Source organism: Ursus maritimus, unplaced genomic scaffold, assembly GCF_017311325.1.
Source record: "Ursus maritimus isolate PB19 unplaced genomic scaffold, ASM1731132v1 scaffold_24, whole genome shotgun sequence".
Classification (NCBI taxonomy): Eukaryota; Metazoa; Chordata; class Mammalia; order Carnivora; family Ursidae; genus Ursus; species Ursus maritimus.
In genome coordinates this window covers 31,985,417-32,003,454 of record NW_024424897.1, presented here as the reverse complement: position 1 = coordinate 32,003,454, position 18,038 = coordinate 31,985,417, and the positions used below count along the sequence as shown (strand labels likewise).

Below are 18,038 nucleotides of genomic sequence, written 5' to 3'. Positions count from 1 at the left end.
GTTTTATTTTCCCCTGTCTTTTGTTTCTTAAATTCCACATATGAGTGAGATCGTATGATAGTTGTCTTTCTCTGGTTGACTTACTTCGCTTAGCATAATACCCTCTAGTTCCATTCATGTTGATGCAAATGGCAAGATTTCATTTTTTTTTTTTTAAGATTTTATTTATTTATTTTGACAGAGAGAGACAGCCAGCGAGAGAGGGAACACAAGCAGGGGGAGTGGGAGAGGAAGAAGCAGGCTCCCAGCAGAGGAGCCCGATGTGGGACTCGATCCTGGAATGCCAGGATCACGCCCTGAGCCGAAGGCAGCCGCCTAACGACTGCGCTACCCAGGCGCCCCAAGATTTCATTTTTTTTGATGGCTGAGTAGTATTCCATTGTATATATATACCACATCTTTATCCAGTCATTGGTCAATGGACATCTGGGCTCTTTCCATAGTTTGGCTGTTGTGGACATTGCTCCTATAAACATTGGGGTGCTTGTGCCCCTTAGGATCACAATATTTGTATCTTTGGGGTAAATCCCTAGTAGTACAATTGCCAGGTGGTAGGGTAGCTCTATTTTCAACTTTTTGAGGAACCAGGGAGTTGGAGGAAATTATTGCCAAATCACCTCCCTGGAAACGTTCCATACCTGTAAAAAACCACCTGGGTACTATTCTTTCCAGAGATTTCCCTGTCAGGGGCTCCTGGCTCCTCAGATCATTCAGGTCAGACTGCCCAGGTCCACGGAAGGCCAGGGTGGCTCTTAGTTCTCTGCAGCTTTGAACGTCTTCATGGTGTGTTGCAGATGGTGGAGTTCATGCAGCGCTGTGCCTCGCACATGCAGGCCATCATCCAGGGTTTCTCCTATGACCTCCTGAAGAAGATCGACTCCCCTCAGCGGCTCATCTGCAGCCCACCCCGGTTTGGCGGTCTCATACAGGGGTGAGTGCTGTCTTGAGCGGAGTGGGCTATCTGGCATCACCCCAGCCTTCCTTGTAGGAGCCCTGCAGTGTGGGCCACCAAGATTCCTTCCACGTTGGTCCCATCCAGCATCTGGCCCACTCTCAGCGGCGAACTCTGACAGAGAGGTTGTGGCCGCTGCAGAAGTGGCCAGAAGAGCACCTTCGGCCACCCTGCCCCCACGCAGGAAGTGGGGGGGCGGGAAATGAGTTCTAGGCTCTAGTGTGAACCACCCTGTGGTTAGTGCTTAGCAAAGAAAGAACTTTGCAGGTCTGAGCAGCCCAGCAGAAAACTCCTCAGCAGAGTAGCCAGCTGGCTTCCGTGTCATCTCCCAAACCATGGAAAGAATGCTCCTTTATTCTTAAGATTGCAAAAGAACACGAAGACTTAGCTTACCTTCCTCGGTCTGTTTCCAGCTGGTGTGAGACAGCTGCTGCTCGCTGGGTGGGCAGCCTCCCTGCCCCCATCACAGCTGCAGGAGGCAGGCGCAGGCTTCTTTCCATGCTTAACTACCTAGCTCTTTTAAATTCTTAGGGCTTTATGGACTTGGGGTTTTTATGATCGGAATCCTTTCCCTTTTGATTTTGTCTGATGGCATCACTTTCTGTAATCAGGGTTGCTATACTTGTCACACCCTCACGGGCTCCCCATTCCTGTCCTTCCCTGAGCAAGTCCTGGTTTTCTTCCGATGAGCTGTGTATCACTGGCTTTTCAGGAAAGATGAGTTAATTCCCTCGAGGACTAGTTACTCCTAACTGCTCCTCCTGCTGCCACTCTTGTGGGTCAGCATCTAGAACAGCCTTTTAAAAATGGAAATCGAGCTGTGCCACTCTGCTAAAAACCCTTTTGGGCATTCTCCATAGCTATCAGGATGAACTCCCAAATCCCTTATCTGACCTTGGAGGCCCTACTGGGTTCAACTCCTGCCCCTCCTTGCTTGCCCCTGCCACTCCCCCTTGTGTGGAGCTCCCTCGTTCAGGGTTTGGAGAGACTTGTCCCAGTTTGCAGTGATTTTATTTACATATGTTCTTCCCTGTTTCTAATAAGACTGAACACTGCCAACTGAGAAAAGGAGGTAAAACTGAACAAGAGACAAAGGCCTTTTATTTAGGGGTCTCAGAATTGCAGTTCACGGAGCACAGATTCTGGTAGCAACCAAAAAGTGAGGAAAATGAGCCTTTTTTATGAGAAAGAAGGAGAGGGTAATTATATAACTTAGATAAAGAAGAGAAGAGGGAAAAAAACCTGTTCACCAGTGCTAACTGCTTGAACTGTTTTTGATTATTCTCTATTTTATTGGTGCTATCAAATGAAACTGTTCTTGGTAGGCATTCGTTAACTATTCTATCTTAAAGTTCATACCAACAGTTTTATGGAGTAAATGCCATTTGTTCTGTTGAATTTTATGGGCAACTGCTTGTAAAACCATTGCTGCTTCTGGCCCAGTTCAGGAGTTCACTAGTTAGGAAGGAAGACGGAACTTCAAAATGGAGTCTTTCATGTCCAGAAATTTTATACAATTCCACAACACCAAGAGGCCAAGCCCTGTGTTTGTCTCACTCACTACCAGCCGTTCACGGCCTGTTGGACGGTGGGCCAGCGTCAAGGAAAATCAAAGTGAAGTGTTGAGAAACTTAAAAAACTTAAGTTACTAATCTTGATGTAGCATCTACTTTATAGTTAGATGAAACGTTATTCTTTTTATGGGGTTGGACCGCAGAGTGCCTAACGGAAAGTAGAGTGGAAGTACACACAGCCCGCTTTTTTAACGTAAAGAGAGCACATGAGTCCATGAGATGAGAACTGGCCTCTCAGATCTGAGTGGGGCCATGTCAGATAAGACTCCTCACAGATAGGCGCTTACACAGAGCCTCGTTGGGGAAAAGCAAAGCAAAGCACTCAGTTGAGAAGAACACATGGTTCTATGGTGGTAGATAACAGGAGTCTGTTTTCTCCCCTCCACCCAGTTGAGTTCGCTTACATAGACATGGCCTGAGGAATTTAGGTAAAAGAGGAAGAGATGTGGTTGGTCTGAGTGCAGTTGTTGCCCGGGTCCCTCCTGGGGAACAGCGGGCTCCTCTGCTTAAACAGCGCTAATACCCCCCCCCCAGGAGCCACTCACACAGGCAGGTGGCCCCAGGTGGGAAGGGGGAGCCACGTCAGCGGGGAGGCCTGCCCTTGCTGCCACCTCAGAATCTGTTCCCCTGCGCATGAAAACAGTTGCTATCCCCCGGATCCTCACTTAAACCTCACAGCAGCTTAAAGTGCGGAAGGGACAGCCTGGCCCGAGTTGCCAAGGAGATAGAGCCTAAAAGTACTCCCGAAAGCAGAAGTAAAGAATTTACTTCTGTTCATGAAAAGTGGGCACATGGAGCCTCACAGAGCTCACATGGGGTGAGGATGGGTACACTCTGTCACCCACAGCTCCTTTGCCATTTGCTGAGGAAGGGAACATGGCTCCAGCAGTAGCAGAATATTTTGTCCTTCAGTCTGAGCCTAAACTACTGAATCAGAAAGCATTAACTGAGCACCTGCTGCATGCGTGGCACTGCGTCAGCCTCTGGGAGTGAAAGAAATACAGGCTGCTCCCTTCAAGACGCCTTCAGTTAATGGGAGCCCCAGTGTGCAGGTGGTGGTTTGGGTGTGGTATGTGGGAAGAGCAGTGGCTGGAATGAGCAGCATCAGGGTCTGGTCCCTCCTGCTACTCTGTGAGCCCAGGCCAGCAGGTTCCCCCTCTCTGGGCTTCGTTTGTCCCATCTGTAAACATAAAAGTTGAATAAGATATGTTTTGATTCTTTCCAGCTTTGACCGTCTGGATTCGTTATCTACTGCTGTATAATGAATCGACCCCAACCCCCCCAAACTTAGCAGTTTCAAATGGCAATAAACACTTGTATCTCATACAATTTCTTTGGGTCAGGACTCAGGGTATGGCTTAGCTGTATGGATCTGACTCAGGGTTTCTTACAAAGTTGTAGTCAGGATGTCAGGTGGGGCTTTATCATCTGAAGGTTTGACTGGGACTGGAAGATCCAGTTCCAAGATGGCATTCTCACATGGCTGGCAAATTGGGAGAGAGTGTTGGGCCTCTCCATAGGGCTGCTTGAGTGTCCTCACAGCATGGAAGCTGGCCACTGTAATCAGAGCATCATCAGAACAGAAGCCCTGATGGATCTAGTCTTGGAATTCAACCACTCCGTCATTTCTTCAGTGTCCAGTGGGCTAACAGGTCTGCCCTATCTGACCTGTAAGGGGTTTCACAAAGGCAGAATTGCCAGGAGGTAGAAATCACAGGGCCCTCTCACAGGCTGGCTATTATATCACCTGTAGTTCCATCATAAAAAGTCAAGTAGTCAAGACAAAATGAACTATATATTTTCATAGCTTGGTTCGGCATTGTTCCTCTGGATATGGGTGGTTAATTCTTAACTTTTCTTCCATTTAAAACTATTTCTAGAAACCCTAATGGCTCTCCTAATCGACTGCTTAAAGCTGGAGTCATTTCTGTGCAAAATATCTACAGCTTTGGCTTTGGGAAGGTAAGAGGTTGCCATGGACACCCAGCATTTTCGGGGCCAACTGGAGAGCCACCTGGCTCTGGGCCCTTACCCCAACTTTGTGCAGCTCTTCCTTCCTTATCCTCTCCAGAGAAGTAGTTCTCTTCTTTTACCACTGCTGCAGGACAGAGACCCCTCAGTGCTCTTGTCCTTACTGAAAAATGGAGAAAGCCCCAGAAAGTTCCCTTGACTGACCTTGGGCTACATTTGGGGAATTTAGAAAATGATCCTTTAATTCATTCCCAGTGAGGGCCCAGACTTGTCTCCTTGAAGACAAGCAGAGAGCTACACTGACGCCCGGGTCTTATTTGTGCAGGTTTTTTTTTTTTTTAAGTTTATTTATGTATTTATTTAAGTAATTCTGCACCCAGTGTGGGGCTTGAACTCAGGAGCCTGAGATCAGGAGATCAAGAGTCCAAGAGCTGAAGAGTCTCAGGTTCTTCTGACTGAGCCAGCCAGGCGCCCTCCCACCCTCGGGTCTTATTTGTGATTGACTTGCCCTCCATAAGTTTTTGTTGGAATGCCTTTAAGGAATTGACATTTTGGGTTTTTTTTTTGTTTTTAAAGATTTTATTTATTTGACAGAGAGAGACAGCCAGCGAGAGAGGGAACACAGGCAGGGGGAGTGGGAGAGGAAGAAGCAGGCTCCTAGTGGAGGAGCCTGATGTGGGGCTCGATCCCAGAATGCCAGGATCACGCCCTGAGCCGAAGGCAGACGCTTAACGACTGCACCACCCAGGCGCCCCTAAGGAATTGACATTTTGAACTGAGAAATGTTTTGAGGGAAAATAGTATCTTTTGGGTTCTTGGTTCTGCCCATCAAAAAGAGACATTTGGGTATTTAGCTGGGTGTCTGGGTGCTGCTTGCTGACAGTTTAGTCTCTAGCCCTGCGTCTATTGGTTGTGCCAAGGCAGCCTTGCTGGGGAGGGGGGAGAAGGAGCGTTGTCTTTGGTCGCATGCGGGCCAGGGTTTTGTGGGGGCCACAAGAGGCCCCTGAGCCTCAGCCTGGTACTTCAGACAGGCGTCTGAGCTCTTTTCATGAGCCTTGGTTTCCTCACTAGTCAAAGAGAAAGACTGTTAAAACCTTGCAGGGTTTCTAGGCAGATTAAAGATAGTACGGATTAAAGAATAGTGTCCAGAGCATAAGGGAGTTCAGCAAGTTGGTCAGTAGCAGCTATTGTTATTTTTAGCTGGCTGACCAGATTCTTGGGGCATTTTTCTTTTCCTCCCCTTGATTTGAAGCTGTGCTCTGCTTTCAGTTTTATCTCACAGGGGGAGCACAGCTGGCCTACCTAGGATCTCTCCCAGTAATCGGAGAAAAGGAAGTGATTCAAGCTGATGATGAGCCTACCTTCTCTTTTTTCAGTGGCCCATACATGGTCATGACCAAGTAAGCAGAAGCTGGCCTGTGGGAGGTCTGATGTAGTCCCGCAGGAAGGGTGAGCTTCATGTGACTCCCTTGTGTGTGGAGGCTTTCTCCTCCAATGCAAGGAAACGTGAAGAACAGATGTCTAAATTAGGGTTTCTCAGCCCAGACACCATTAATGTTTTTGGCTGGTATCCTTTGTCATTGGGGGCTAGCCTGTGCATTGTAGGAGGTTTAAGAGCATCTCTGGTTTCTACTCCTAGATGCCAGTAGCAGTTTCCACTGACCCCCTTTCCCCACAGTTGTGACTGTGACAACCAGAGTATTACAGACATTGCCAGATTCCACCCCCTCCACCTCCACCCCATTGAGAACGCCTCCTCTAAAAGATTACTCATGATGCTGTTCTAACCTCTCTGTTTTCTAGAGAGTTTGAGGCAGCTTAGTAGTGATGTCTGGCCTCTGATGTAGGCCAGAGGCTATTGATTGAGGTCCATGGAAGCCGGAACCGGCATCAGCTGCAGCTCTCAGCAGCCAACTGCAGCAGGGGCAACAGTAAGGGGATCTGGCTATGACAAAGGTCCCTGGGGTGTTCTCAGTCCTCAGAGACCTGGCCCCTGCAGGTCCTGAGAGTTGTCCTGGCCAAGGTCTCTTGCCCTCCTTGAACCTGGATGCTTCTTCCCTGCCTCAAAGAAACACTCTTCCAAAAAGGCCTCTGCCAGCCTCCTGAGGCCCTGTGCCTCCTGCAGATACAGCCCTTGTTTCCTGCCTGTGCCACAGATTTGTAGCCAGATCCTCCCTCCTCTCTGTCCTACTGCTGTGGTCTTTGTCCAAGTCATCAGTAACCCTCACCCAGACTGGCCTCCTAGCCAGCCCCCCATTCTCTGACACCCCTTCCTACCATTCCCCACACTGCTGGTGCTGTTGTCTTTCTAAAATGCAGACCTGATTGAGTCACTCTCTCCCTTGAATCCTTCAGTGACTTCTTACCACCTATACTAAGTTCCCCACGGGAACTTTAGGATATGGGGGTAAGGATAGGAGGAGAGAGGGAGGGAAGGGAGGACTCAAGGGTGCAGGGTGGGGGGTGCTTTATAGATTCTATGTAACACTGCTTCTCTGGTCTTTGGCTGGGAGAGCTGCTCATTCCCTGCTGCTCACACTTTCTCCTGTCCTTGTAGCTTGGTGTGGAATGGGAGCAGGGTCACGGTGAAGGAGCTGAATCTCCCCACCCACCCTCACTGCAGCAAACTTAGGCTGGCTGACCTGTTAATTGCGGAGCAGGAACACAGCAGGTGAGAAGGAAGTCCAGGGGCCTGGTGCATTACAGTCCAGGTCTCTTTACAGACCCAGGTTCAGGGCTATACAATACTGTCCCTGGGGTGTGGAGACCAGCCCCCCTCAGCCGCAGTATTTCTTGCCTGTTGGAATGGGTTCATTTGACTGCCAAGGGCTACCAAGAGAGAGAAGGGGGAATTAATGGATAGCCTGAGAGGTGGGGATGGTGGTGGTGAAGGGCTTAATTCTGTTAGCTGATTGACTTCCCATAACCTATGTCTCTGATGGTCCAGCCTCTGTCCGGCAACCCCCCAAGGCCCTTCCCCTTTATGGCCTTGTACCCATCAGGACATCTTCGTAGACCTGCTTCATAGACCATGGCTGTGCATGGGATCCACACAACTGAGGAACTGAGTCTCTGCCATTGAGAACATGCACTTGGGTGTACCTTAGTACCCTAGGTTTCCTTTGGCTCCAGGGTTAGCCCTTCAGCTCTTGCTGAGGCAGGATCTTGGTTCATGGTTTCACTCCAGGACTGCTGAGTGAATGGACCCAGTTCCTTGAGTATGCCACTCAGACCCTGCAAGGGGAAGTCAGCGTAAAGGACCCAAGGAAGCTGGACGGGCACATGTACACAATGTGGACTTTGACATGAGACTGAGGGATGTGTGACCTTGGGCAAGTTCCTCACATCTCCCTGACCTTGGTTTCTTTATCTCAAAAATGAGTATAATGATATATTTCTTACAGGTGGTTGCTAGGATGTGGATGACGTGTGTAAAGTGCCGTGATCAGTAGCTCATGGTGACATTGTCGTTGTTACTGGTGACTCTGAGCCTTCAGGGTCCGATCAGTGAGAGACCATAGATTCCCCCACCCCCATACCCCCACCCATCCTGTTTTCTTAGAAAGACATAATGTACAAATGGTGTTTGTGTAGAATGTGTTCAAAGAGCCTAGAAGGAAGGAAAGTACCCATTTTTTCCTCATGTCTTCCTTCTCTCTCTGCATCTGAAGCTGCTTTTGTTTTGTAGCAAGCTCCGGCACCCCCACCTGCTGCAGCTGATGGCCGTGTGCCTGTCCCAGGACCTAGAGAAGACCCGCCTTGTGTATGAGCGCATCACTGTCGGCACACTGTTCGGTGTCCTCCATGAACGGGTAAATGGCTGTTTCTGAGGATTTTCTCTTGCTGCCCTCCCCACTTCTCCCTACTGCCCTCTTACCCCTACCCCAGCAGTGAAGTTTCCATTTATGTATGCGGGGAAGATAAACCTCGTTATTCTTTACTTTCTAGGGCTGCATATGCACCATTTAAGGCTGATAAGCACCTGTTTGGAATTAGTGTGATTTTATTGTTGTCTGTCCTGTTTTTTCATCAGAACTCTAAGAGCTCAACAGACCCAGAAAACAAACAGATGCATTTCTAGCTAACTGTAATCAAGCAGCCCCTGGCTTGCTTGCTTGTTTTATTTATTTATTTTTTACAGATTTTATCTATTTACTTGACAAAGAGAGAGAGTACATGTGCACAAGCATGGGGAGTGGCAGGCAGAAGGAGCGGGAGAAGCAGGCTCCGCTGCATTGACCTGAGCCAAAGGCAGTTGCTTAACCAACTGAGTCACCCAGATGCACCAACCCCTGGCTTTAATTCCCTGTATTTTCACTTGGGCCTTTCAGGACCTTTGCTGTACAGAGAGGTTTGTTTATATACAGACCTGTACCACTCCCTCTCGCTTTTCAAATTTCCTTGTGGGAACATCTTCCAGGGCCCACAGACTCCCTAGGAAGTGTGCTTTGGGTTGAGATGTGGCTTCAGAGAGGTCCTGGAGCATTTGCTTTTCTTCCTCCATGACTTTGTTCTCAAGACCCTGGGCAGGAATGAGAAGAGACCCTCCAGGACGGGCCCTTCCCCAAAATGGCTAGCTATTCCTCCTGCCTGAGGACTTCCTGCAGTGTCATTTCTCCTTCCCTCCCCTCCCCTCTCCTCTCTTGTCATTTGGTGAAGGCATTACCTTAAAATGCCATTTCTCTGGGGAACAGGATAGAGAGCCCAGAAATAAAACCACGCTTACGTGGTCAGTTAATGTGCAATACAGGAAGCAGGAACATACAGTAGGGAAAAGAGAGTCTCTTTATCAGATGTTGGGAACATTGGACAGCCACATGCAGAGAATGAAGTTGGACCACTTTGTTAACAGCATACACAAAAATAAACTCAGAATGGTTTACAGACCTAAATGTGAGCCTTGAAACCATCAAACTCCTAAAAGAAATCACAGGCAGTAATCTCTTGGATATGGGCTTTAGCAACATATTTAAGGATATGTCTCCACAGGCAAGGGAAACAAAAGCAAAAATAAACTATTGGAACTACACCAAAATAAAAAGCTTTTGTGCAGCCAGGGAAACCATCAACAAAACAAAAAGGCAACCGACTAAATGGAAGAAGATATTTACAAATGAAATATCTGATAAGGAGTTAATATTCAAAATACATAAAAGACTTATACAGCTGGCTACAAAAAAAGCCAAATAATCCCATCAAAATGGACAGAGGACCTGAATAGACATTTTTCCACAGAAGACATACAGATGGCAAACAGACACATGAGAAGATGTTCAACATCACTCATCATTAGGGAAATGCAAATCAAAACTATAGTGAGATCTCACCTCATACCGGTCAGAATGGCTAGAATCAGAATGACAAAAATTGGCGAGGATGTGGAGAAAAAGGAACCCTTGTACACTGTTGGTGGGCATGTAAATTGCTGCAACCACTGGAAAATACTAGGAGATTTCTCAAAAAATTAAAAATAGAATAACTATATGATTTAGCAATTCCACTACTAGGTTTTTATGCAAAGAAAATGAAAATACCGGGACACCTGTGTGGCTCAGTCAGTCAAGCGTCTGCCTTTACCTCAGGTCATGATCTCAGGGTCCTGGGATAGAGCCCAATGTCAGGCTCCCTGCTCAGCAGGGAATCTGCTTCTCCCTCTGCCCCTCTGCCTGCTCGTGCTCTCTCTCTCTCTCAAATACATAAATAAAATCTTAAGAAAAAAAAGAGAAAATGAAAATACCAGTTCAAAAAGACATATGCACCCCTATATTTATTGCAGCATTATTTATAATAGCCAAGAAGCCAAGATATGGAAGCAACCTAAGTATCCATGAATAGATGAATGGGTAAAGAAGATGTGAGAGAGATATATATATATATGTATGTGTGTATATATATGTTTATATAATATATATGACATGTATATATGTGTGTATAATATATATGATATATGTATGTACATATGTATAACATGAGATTATTATAATGTGAGATATATATCTCACATATGGAATATTATTCAGCCATAAAAGAAAAGAATGAGGTCTTGCCATTTTCAACAATGTGGATGGACCTAGAGAGGATATTATGCTAAGTGAAGTAAGTCAGACAGGGGTGCCTGGGTGGCTCAGTTGGTTAAGCGTCTGCCTCCGGCTTAGGTCATGACCCCTGGGTCCTGGGATCCCGCCCCACGTTGGGCTCCCTGCTCAGCGGGGAGCCTGCTTCTCCCTCTCCCTCTGCCTGCCTCTCTGCCTACTTGTGCTCTCCCTCTCTCTCTCTCTGTTAAATAAATAAAATCTTAAAAAAAGAAATAAGTCAGACAGAGAAAGACAAATATATCATTTCACTTGTATGTGGAAACTAAAAAAACAACCAACCAACCAACCAAAACCAGACTTACAATATAGACACCAAACTCGTGGTTGCCGGAGGGGCTTAAGGTGGGAAATGGGCAAAATGAAGGGAATTAAGAGGTACAAGCTTAACAGTTATAAAATAAATCATGGGGATGAAAAGTATAGCGTAGGGAATGTAGTCAGTAATAGTGTATGGTGACAGGTGGTGACTACACTTACTGTGGTGAGCATTATATAACATCTAGAATTGTTGAATTACTGTGTTGTACACATGAACCTAATGCAACATTGTATGTCAACCGTACTTCAATAATAAGTTCTTTTTCAAAAGAACGCCATTTCTCTGGGGAGAGACCAATGTGACTTTAATCAGCCAGATACATTGATGTGAGTGAATTTCTTTCCTCTTAGGATCAGTCATCTCACTGGGGCCGGGGCTGGACTGGTCCTTTAAGCTTCCAGGCTCTCCCAAGCAGCACAGGCTTGAATGGGGCGGGGTGCAGGGTGCAGGGCAGGTTCATTGGTGGCGGTATGGTGGTGGTGAGCCCACCCTGGAAACACATACCAGGTTTTGAGAACATTCTGCCCGTTTTTTGTGGTGTGAAGTGGCTCAGTTCGGGGAGAGGAGTCCAGCTTTGGAGCCGGAGGGCCCTGGGTCAGTGGGACTCGAGGCCAGTCAGCTCCCTGAGCTTTAGGTTCCCCGTTTGTAAAATGGGGACTCTAGGTAGCTCTGAGGATCAGCTGAAAAGGCTTTGGAAACTGCAAAGCATTCTGCAGCATCCAGGGCCCAGTCCCTGTCCTGGCAGTTTTATCCCCTGATTCCAGCGCTCCCAGTTCCCCGTGCTGCACATGGAGGTGATCGTGCACCTGCTGCTCCAGATTTCCGACGCCCTGAGATACTTGCATTCCCGGGGGTTTATCCACCGCTCCCTCAGCTCCTACGCCGTCCACATCGTCTCCACAGGGGAAGCAAGGCTAACCAACCTGGAATATATGATGGAAAGGTGGGTGTTGTAGAGAAAGAATCTTGTCTGGGCAGGCCTCATTGGTGGGCTGAATTGTTCATCGTTGGGGAAAGAGGTTTCCCAAATGTCTTGCCCTGTCTGCCAAGGTTAGAGGGACTTTGGGGAAGTTACTTCTGCTCAGGACATTCTCATTTTAATAAACGTTTAACAAGCAAGGGCCCCTATTAGCCAATATGTGTAAATCCTCTATCTACTTCAAAATTTTCAGTGGTTTAACACAAGTAAGGTGTGTTTCTCACTCACATTGCAGTGTCGTGTGTGTTTTGGAGGGGGGCACCCACTGTGTTCCAGGTTCCTCCCATCTATAGTTCTGGTGTCCCCAAGCCTCAGTCCCCCACTGTGTTCTCTGTGTTGCTGCTCAGTGAAGAGAGAGCCTGGAGGGGCACATGGTATTTAGGGGCCAGCCTGAAGTGGCTGTATCATTGCTTCCCGCTTTGTAGTCCCCTCCTCACTGCAGGGAGGCTGGGAAATGTGTCATAGCTGTGCATCCTGGAAGGAGAGAGAAGGTGATGGCTGCTGATGAGCCTCACAATCGGTCACTCCTCCTACTCCTGGGCCAGGTAGTTGGTTGGGTAGGCACTAAGGGCATTTCCTCCCCTTGAGGGGCTCAGCGCAGTGAGGGGACAGAGACAAAAACAATGCCCTCATTCGAGGGTTGGTGGGTGGGCTTCATTTCCTGTTTGGCAGGAGTCAAAGTCCTTCTGAGAGTTGGGGGTACCTCCCATCTCCTGTCCCTGGGCTCTGGAAGGCAGAGGATCTCTCCTGTGCTTCCTTGTTGCCTTCCACAGCTCTGGGCCTTTAGCCCGTTGTTGGTTCTGCTCCGCTGTGAAGCTTCAGCCATTGGGCAGACCTCTTGCTCAGCCCTGCACCCACCTACTCCCCAGTCACTGAGGCTTTGTTTCAGAGTCTCTCACTGGTCATTGCTCCTCGTCTACTCTGTCATGTATTTTTCTCACCATGTGAAAAGCTCTGTGAGGGCAGGGATTTCTGTTTTATCCACTGCTGTATCTCAAATGCCTAAAACAGGCCTTCACATAGTAAGTGCTCAACATATGTTTTTTGAATGAATGAAACAGAAAGACTCACTTCCCAGACTGCGTATGCCCCTAGTCCTTCTGCCTGCGGAGGAGAGTCAGGGGGCTTGGTTGTATTTGGCCCCCATGGGCCTTGGTGAAGAGTTTGAATTTTTTACCCTAAGAACACCAGGGTGACATGAAGGGCTTTTTTTTTCCTTTTTTTTTTTTTGAGCAAGATGGTGTTATGGATGATTGACAGGCTAAGAAGGTTCCTGTGGCTCCTGCATGTAAAGAAGGGGCTGAGAGGGGACAAGAGAGGGGCAGGGGAGCAGTTAGGATGTGACTGCAGCAGTTCTCCATGTGAGTACTATCTCCAGTCAAGCTGCTCAGCCTGAGATCTGGTCCATGCTTAGTTCCAGTTTCAACCTCGTTGCCTACAAGATTAAGTCCAGGCACTTTGCAGGGTATGGAAGCCATCCAAGGTGGGGCTCTGCCCACAGTGCCAGCCTTGTTGCTTCCCACTCCCTGCTGGGCATCTGAAGCCGCTTTCAGTCTTGGCCATTTCTGGGTGCTGCTCCCTGCGCCTGGAATAGTTGGCACTCGCCTGTTTATCCTTTCAAACTCACCTCAGGCACAAGCACCCACCACACCCATGAAGCCTGTACTGAAGCCTTGGACCCCACAGCACTTTGCGTATTCCAGCCCTCCGCAGCCAAGTGTGTCTGCCCCACCAGAGGGTGACCTCTGGGAGGCCAGGGACTCTGCATGTTCCTTGTCCACTCAGGGCCTGCCGCATAGTAAGTGCTCAGTTGAATGTTGGTTAAGTGGACAGAAGAGTCTAGATGATGGGAGAACTTTAAATGGTTCAGAATGGGATTGAGCACTTTGGCTATGTGTGCAGGAACAGTAGAAGCTAAGGGGTTTGGACATTTTTGCCTTTGATAACAGCAGAGGCTTTTCAGGAAGGCTGTGGTGGAGTCCAAGCTATTTTGCTGGTGATGGAGCGCCATCTCTTGTTAACATGGAGGCATGACTGTTTCCTCTGCCTGAGCTCTCCAATAGAAATGTGAATCCTAGAGTGAAATAGAACTTTGGAGATGGCTCAGCCCAAACTTGTCTTTTACAGATGAGGAAACTGAGGCCCAGGGAGGGGAAGAGATGGTCTCAAGTTACCCAGCTGTGGCTAGAACAAAGTGGTAGAGGATGTTTCCTGGCTATAGGGGCAGAATGGATTGGAAGTTAAGGGTTGGAAGTCCAGCTAGGAGGCTGTACTGCAGGGCCTGGTGGTGACTAAGGAATCAGAATAGAAGCGAAAAATGGGAGATGCACTGAGGAGCTGGGGTCCACAGATTGGTCAGGTAAGGCGCTGGGAGGTAACTGAGTAGTTAGGTTGCGTTTTCTTTTGGATTTATTGACCTCAGAATGGAACTTCAGGTAGAGACGTCAATCAGCAAGCAGTTACAGCTACAACAGCATACCCTTCTTTGCAACTGATAACATGAGCTGAGATCCAAGAATCCAGAATAACTTTCAATTCCACATTTATTTTTGGTAACACTCTATCTGGGCTGGTTGGTTTGTTGAATGTCATTGTCAAGGGTATCACTCCATCTCGTGGTATAAAAATGATACAGCAGTTTTTTTACTCTTCAACTCCTTCTTAATGGAATTTTTAAAACTGGAATTGACCTTGCAAGTGGTATCACATAGCCATAGCCAAATGTAATTTTAATGATGTCAGAGCTGAAGCCTAGAAAAACAACTGTCCCAGAATGACAACCAGAAAAGAAGCCCCCCCCGCCCCCGCTGCAACTAGCTTTAACAGAGAAGTAAGGGGAATTGTAAGAGAAGAAGGTGAGTGGAAGTAGAAAGAATATAAATGCTGGTTGTAAGTAACTTGTCCCTTACCAGAGCCTTAGATAAGCCTGAAAGGCCTGGGAAGGTAGGTGAGTGTTTCCCTTGAAGAATCACCCCACAAGGTGAAGAGTCAAGCATGCTAGGTCCTCAGAGTATATCTCTGAGAGTAAAACACTCCATTGCTTTTCCTGTGATACTAATATGATATTGACATGCCTCTAGGCTGTTCATACTATACTGGGCCACACCTAACTATTCAGCAATACAACCAAAAAGTCAATACGAACTTTTCTAACTTGATGGCTTCCTGGACTCACTATCATCTACCAAAAGCTCTGCTGAAAAAAATATTATTTAGGGAATTTTGCTGAAAGTCTGAGACACCCATCCCATCCTCAAATCTATCTTTTGCCAGACCAGCAAAGAACTTCTGATCACTTGCTTTTTAAAAAAAATTTAATTATTGGGGCACCAGGGTGGCTCAATCGGTTAAATGTCTGACTCTTGATTTGTCTCGGGTCATGATCTCAGGGTCATGAGATTGAGCCCCACATCAGGCTCCACGCTTAGCAGGAATTCTGCTTAAGATTCTCTCTCTCCCGCTCCCTCGCCACCCCCCCCCCAGCACATGCTCTCTCTCTGAAATGAATCTTCATTTTTTTTTTTCATTTTTTAAAAAGACTTTGTTTATTCATTTGAGAGAGAGCACAAGCAAGGAGAGAGGCAGGGGGAGAGGCAGAAGCAGACTCCCCACTGAGCTGGGAGCTTGAACCCAGGACCTGGAGATCACGACCTGAGCTGAAGGCAGATGCCCAACCATCTGGGCCACCCAGGTGCCCCTGAAATAAATAAATCTTTAAAAAAACGATCTACTAGCTTTCACAGTCTTTACCAAATACCTACCATGACATTCATGTTAATAACTTACTTGTATAGTGCTTTATGGCTCACACACAAGATCTCATTAGATGCTCCTGACAGCTGTAGACAGAATTCGGTGCTGACCTCACCCTGAGGACTCTTGTTGGCCCAAGAGACATTTAGGATGTTCTGACTTAATTCTCAAGGAATCTAGTTGGGAAGTTGAGTTTTTCAAGCCAATCAGTGAAACTTTTGAGTGCTGGACTGAGAAGGCTTTTTCCCAAGAGGGCAGAGTTTAGAAAAGAAACAATCACGAGGAATTGGAAGAGTCCCACAAGACTTTGATAAAGCAGATGGGGCTTGAGGAGTGGTCTTGAAAGAGTCTTATCCCCATTTATTCAAAAGTAGGCGTTGAAGCCCTTGTGTAAGTTTTATACGTGATATAAAAGACAGATAAGGTGCCTCTTCTCATGGAGTTGACTCTAGCAGAGGGGAGAAGAAAATAAACAGTAAATAAATGAACAAACCTTCAGAAAATAAGTGCTCTGAAGCCAGTAAAATAGGACTCTAGGTGGTCAGGGAAGGCCTCTCTGAGGTGATTTTTGAGCTACTACCTTTGTTACAAGAAGCAGCCAGTCACCGTGGGAGCTCTGGGTAGAGCATGCCATACAGAAGAAGCCAGTTTGCAGTGCAAAGACCTGAAGTGGTGACGTACTGGAGAAACTCAGAGCCGGCCCCTGTGACTTGAGTGAATGAGCAAGAGAGAACAGTCAGATGTGGTGAGGGTGGGCAGAGCCCACTCTGGTAGATTGGAACAGCAGGCGGTAAGGGTTAGCTCAGGGTCTAGCTGGGTTTCTAGAAGCTCAAGGAGGTTGCCGGTGTTCAGAGCAGATGTTTCACAAATGGACTGTATGATGGTCACGACGATCCTTTAAGACATGAACCTGACTTTGTGTTTCCTCCTGCAGCCAAGATGGACGTGTACACAGGGACCTGACTCGAGTGCCCCTGCCGACCCAGCTGTACAACTGGGCTGCCCCAGAGGTGATCTTACAGAAGGCAGCCACAGTGAAGTCGGACATTTACAGCTTTTCTATGATCATACAGGAAATTTTAACAGGTAGATCCAAGAACACATTGACTGTGACCAGAGTCTCTGTTCTTAGGTTGGATTTTTTTTCCCCCAAGAGTTACTTAGTTTTATGAAAATGCAGGACATAAAAGAAAAAGATTGCTTCAAGGAAACTTCTTTGTGTTTATGGAAGATATGAGATGATGTCCCAGAAGTCTTTCTCTTTTAACCTGTTCTTTGAGACTTAGCAAAGCCCACCTATCATCCTGTCAATGGTAATACATTTAACCTAAGAGAAGTTTTTATTTATTTTTATTTATTTATTTATTTATTTATTTAAAAGATTGTATTTATTTGACAGAGAGACAGCGTGTAGCACAAGCAGGGGGAGGGGCAGGCAGAGGGAGAGAGGGACAAGCAGGCTCCCCACTGAGTAGAGAGCCTGACACAGGGCTCGATCCCAGGACCCTGGGGTCATGACCTGAGCTGAAGTCAGCTGCTTTTTTTTTTTTTTTTAAAGATTTTATTTATTTCTTTGACAGAGAGAGAGAGAGACAGCCAGCAAGAGAGGGAACACAAGCAGGGGGAGTGGGAGAGGGAGAAGCAAGCTCCCAGTGGAGGAGCCCAATGTGGGGCTCGATCCCAGGACTCCGGGATCACGCCCTGAGCCGAAGGCAGATGCTTAACGATTGAGCCACCCAGGTGCCCCATGAGCCACCCAGGTGCCCCAGAAGTCAGCTGCTTAACCAACTGAGCCACCCACGTGCCCCCCAAGCAAAGTTTTTAAACTGAATATTGCTGTCAATGCTTAGGGGTCTCTGAGAGATGTCCCTTAAGGAACTTGTAAATGAGGGACACCTGGGTGGCTCAGTCAGTTCAGCTTAGGTCATGATGGGGGGGGGGTCGTGGGATCAAGCCCCATATTGGCAGGCTTCCTGCTCAGTGGGGAGTCTGCTTCTCCTTCTTCTCCCTCTGACCCTCCCCCTGCTCGTGCTCTGTCTCTTGCTCTCATTCTGTGTCTCTCAAATAAATAAATAAAATCTTTAAAAAAAATTAAAAGAAGAACTGGTAAATGAGGGGAAAAGACTGGCCTTAGAGAAGTAAACTATGAAATCAAACACACCTAGCGTTCCTTGTGTATATAAGCAGTGTCACTTGAAAGACGTGGAAGCCCTTCCAAACCTGCAGGACCCTAATGTGAAGGAAGTGATCACATATCTGAAGACACAAGGAATCTTTCAGGAGAGGGGAACACACAAACACACATTCAGTAAAACCACATTCACTGAGGGGGTAAGTGAGAGTCCCTTTCCGTTTAGCAGTGTTTACAGGCTGGGAGGCAAAACCACACCTTCCA

At 47.3% G+C, this 18,038-nt stretch overlaps 1 protein-coding gene across 7 annotated transcripts in view; it reads left to right on the top strand.

Annotated features, from left to right (window-relative positions):
• The window catches only part of TEX14 (testis expressed 14, intercellular bridge forming factor), an 88,379-nt gene that overhangs the window by 32,819 nt on the left and 37,522 nt on the right, over window positions 1–18,038 (top strand). For all 7 annotated transcript variants that reach the window (XM_008695501.2, XM_040640905.1, XM_040640904.1 and 4 more), the window contains exons 4-10: window positions 795–931; window positions 4,407–4,488; window positions 5,767–5,897; window positions 7,055–7,168; window positions 8,186–8,309; window positions 11,676–11,854; window positions 16,578–16,729. In XM_008695501.2, coding sequence (XP_008693723.1) covers window positions 795–931; window positions 4,407–4,488; window positions 5,767–5,897; window positions 7,055–7,168; window positions 8,186–8,309; window positions 11,676–11,854; window positions 16,578–16,729 — 919 coding nt within the window. The remainder of the gene's footprint in view (window positions 1–794; window positions 932–4,406; window positions 4,489–5,766; window positions 5,898–7,054; window positions 7,169–8,185; window positions 8,310–11,675; window positions 11,855–16,577; window positions 16,730–18,038) is intronic.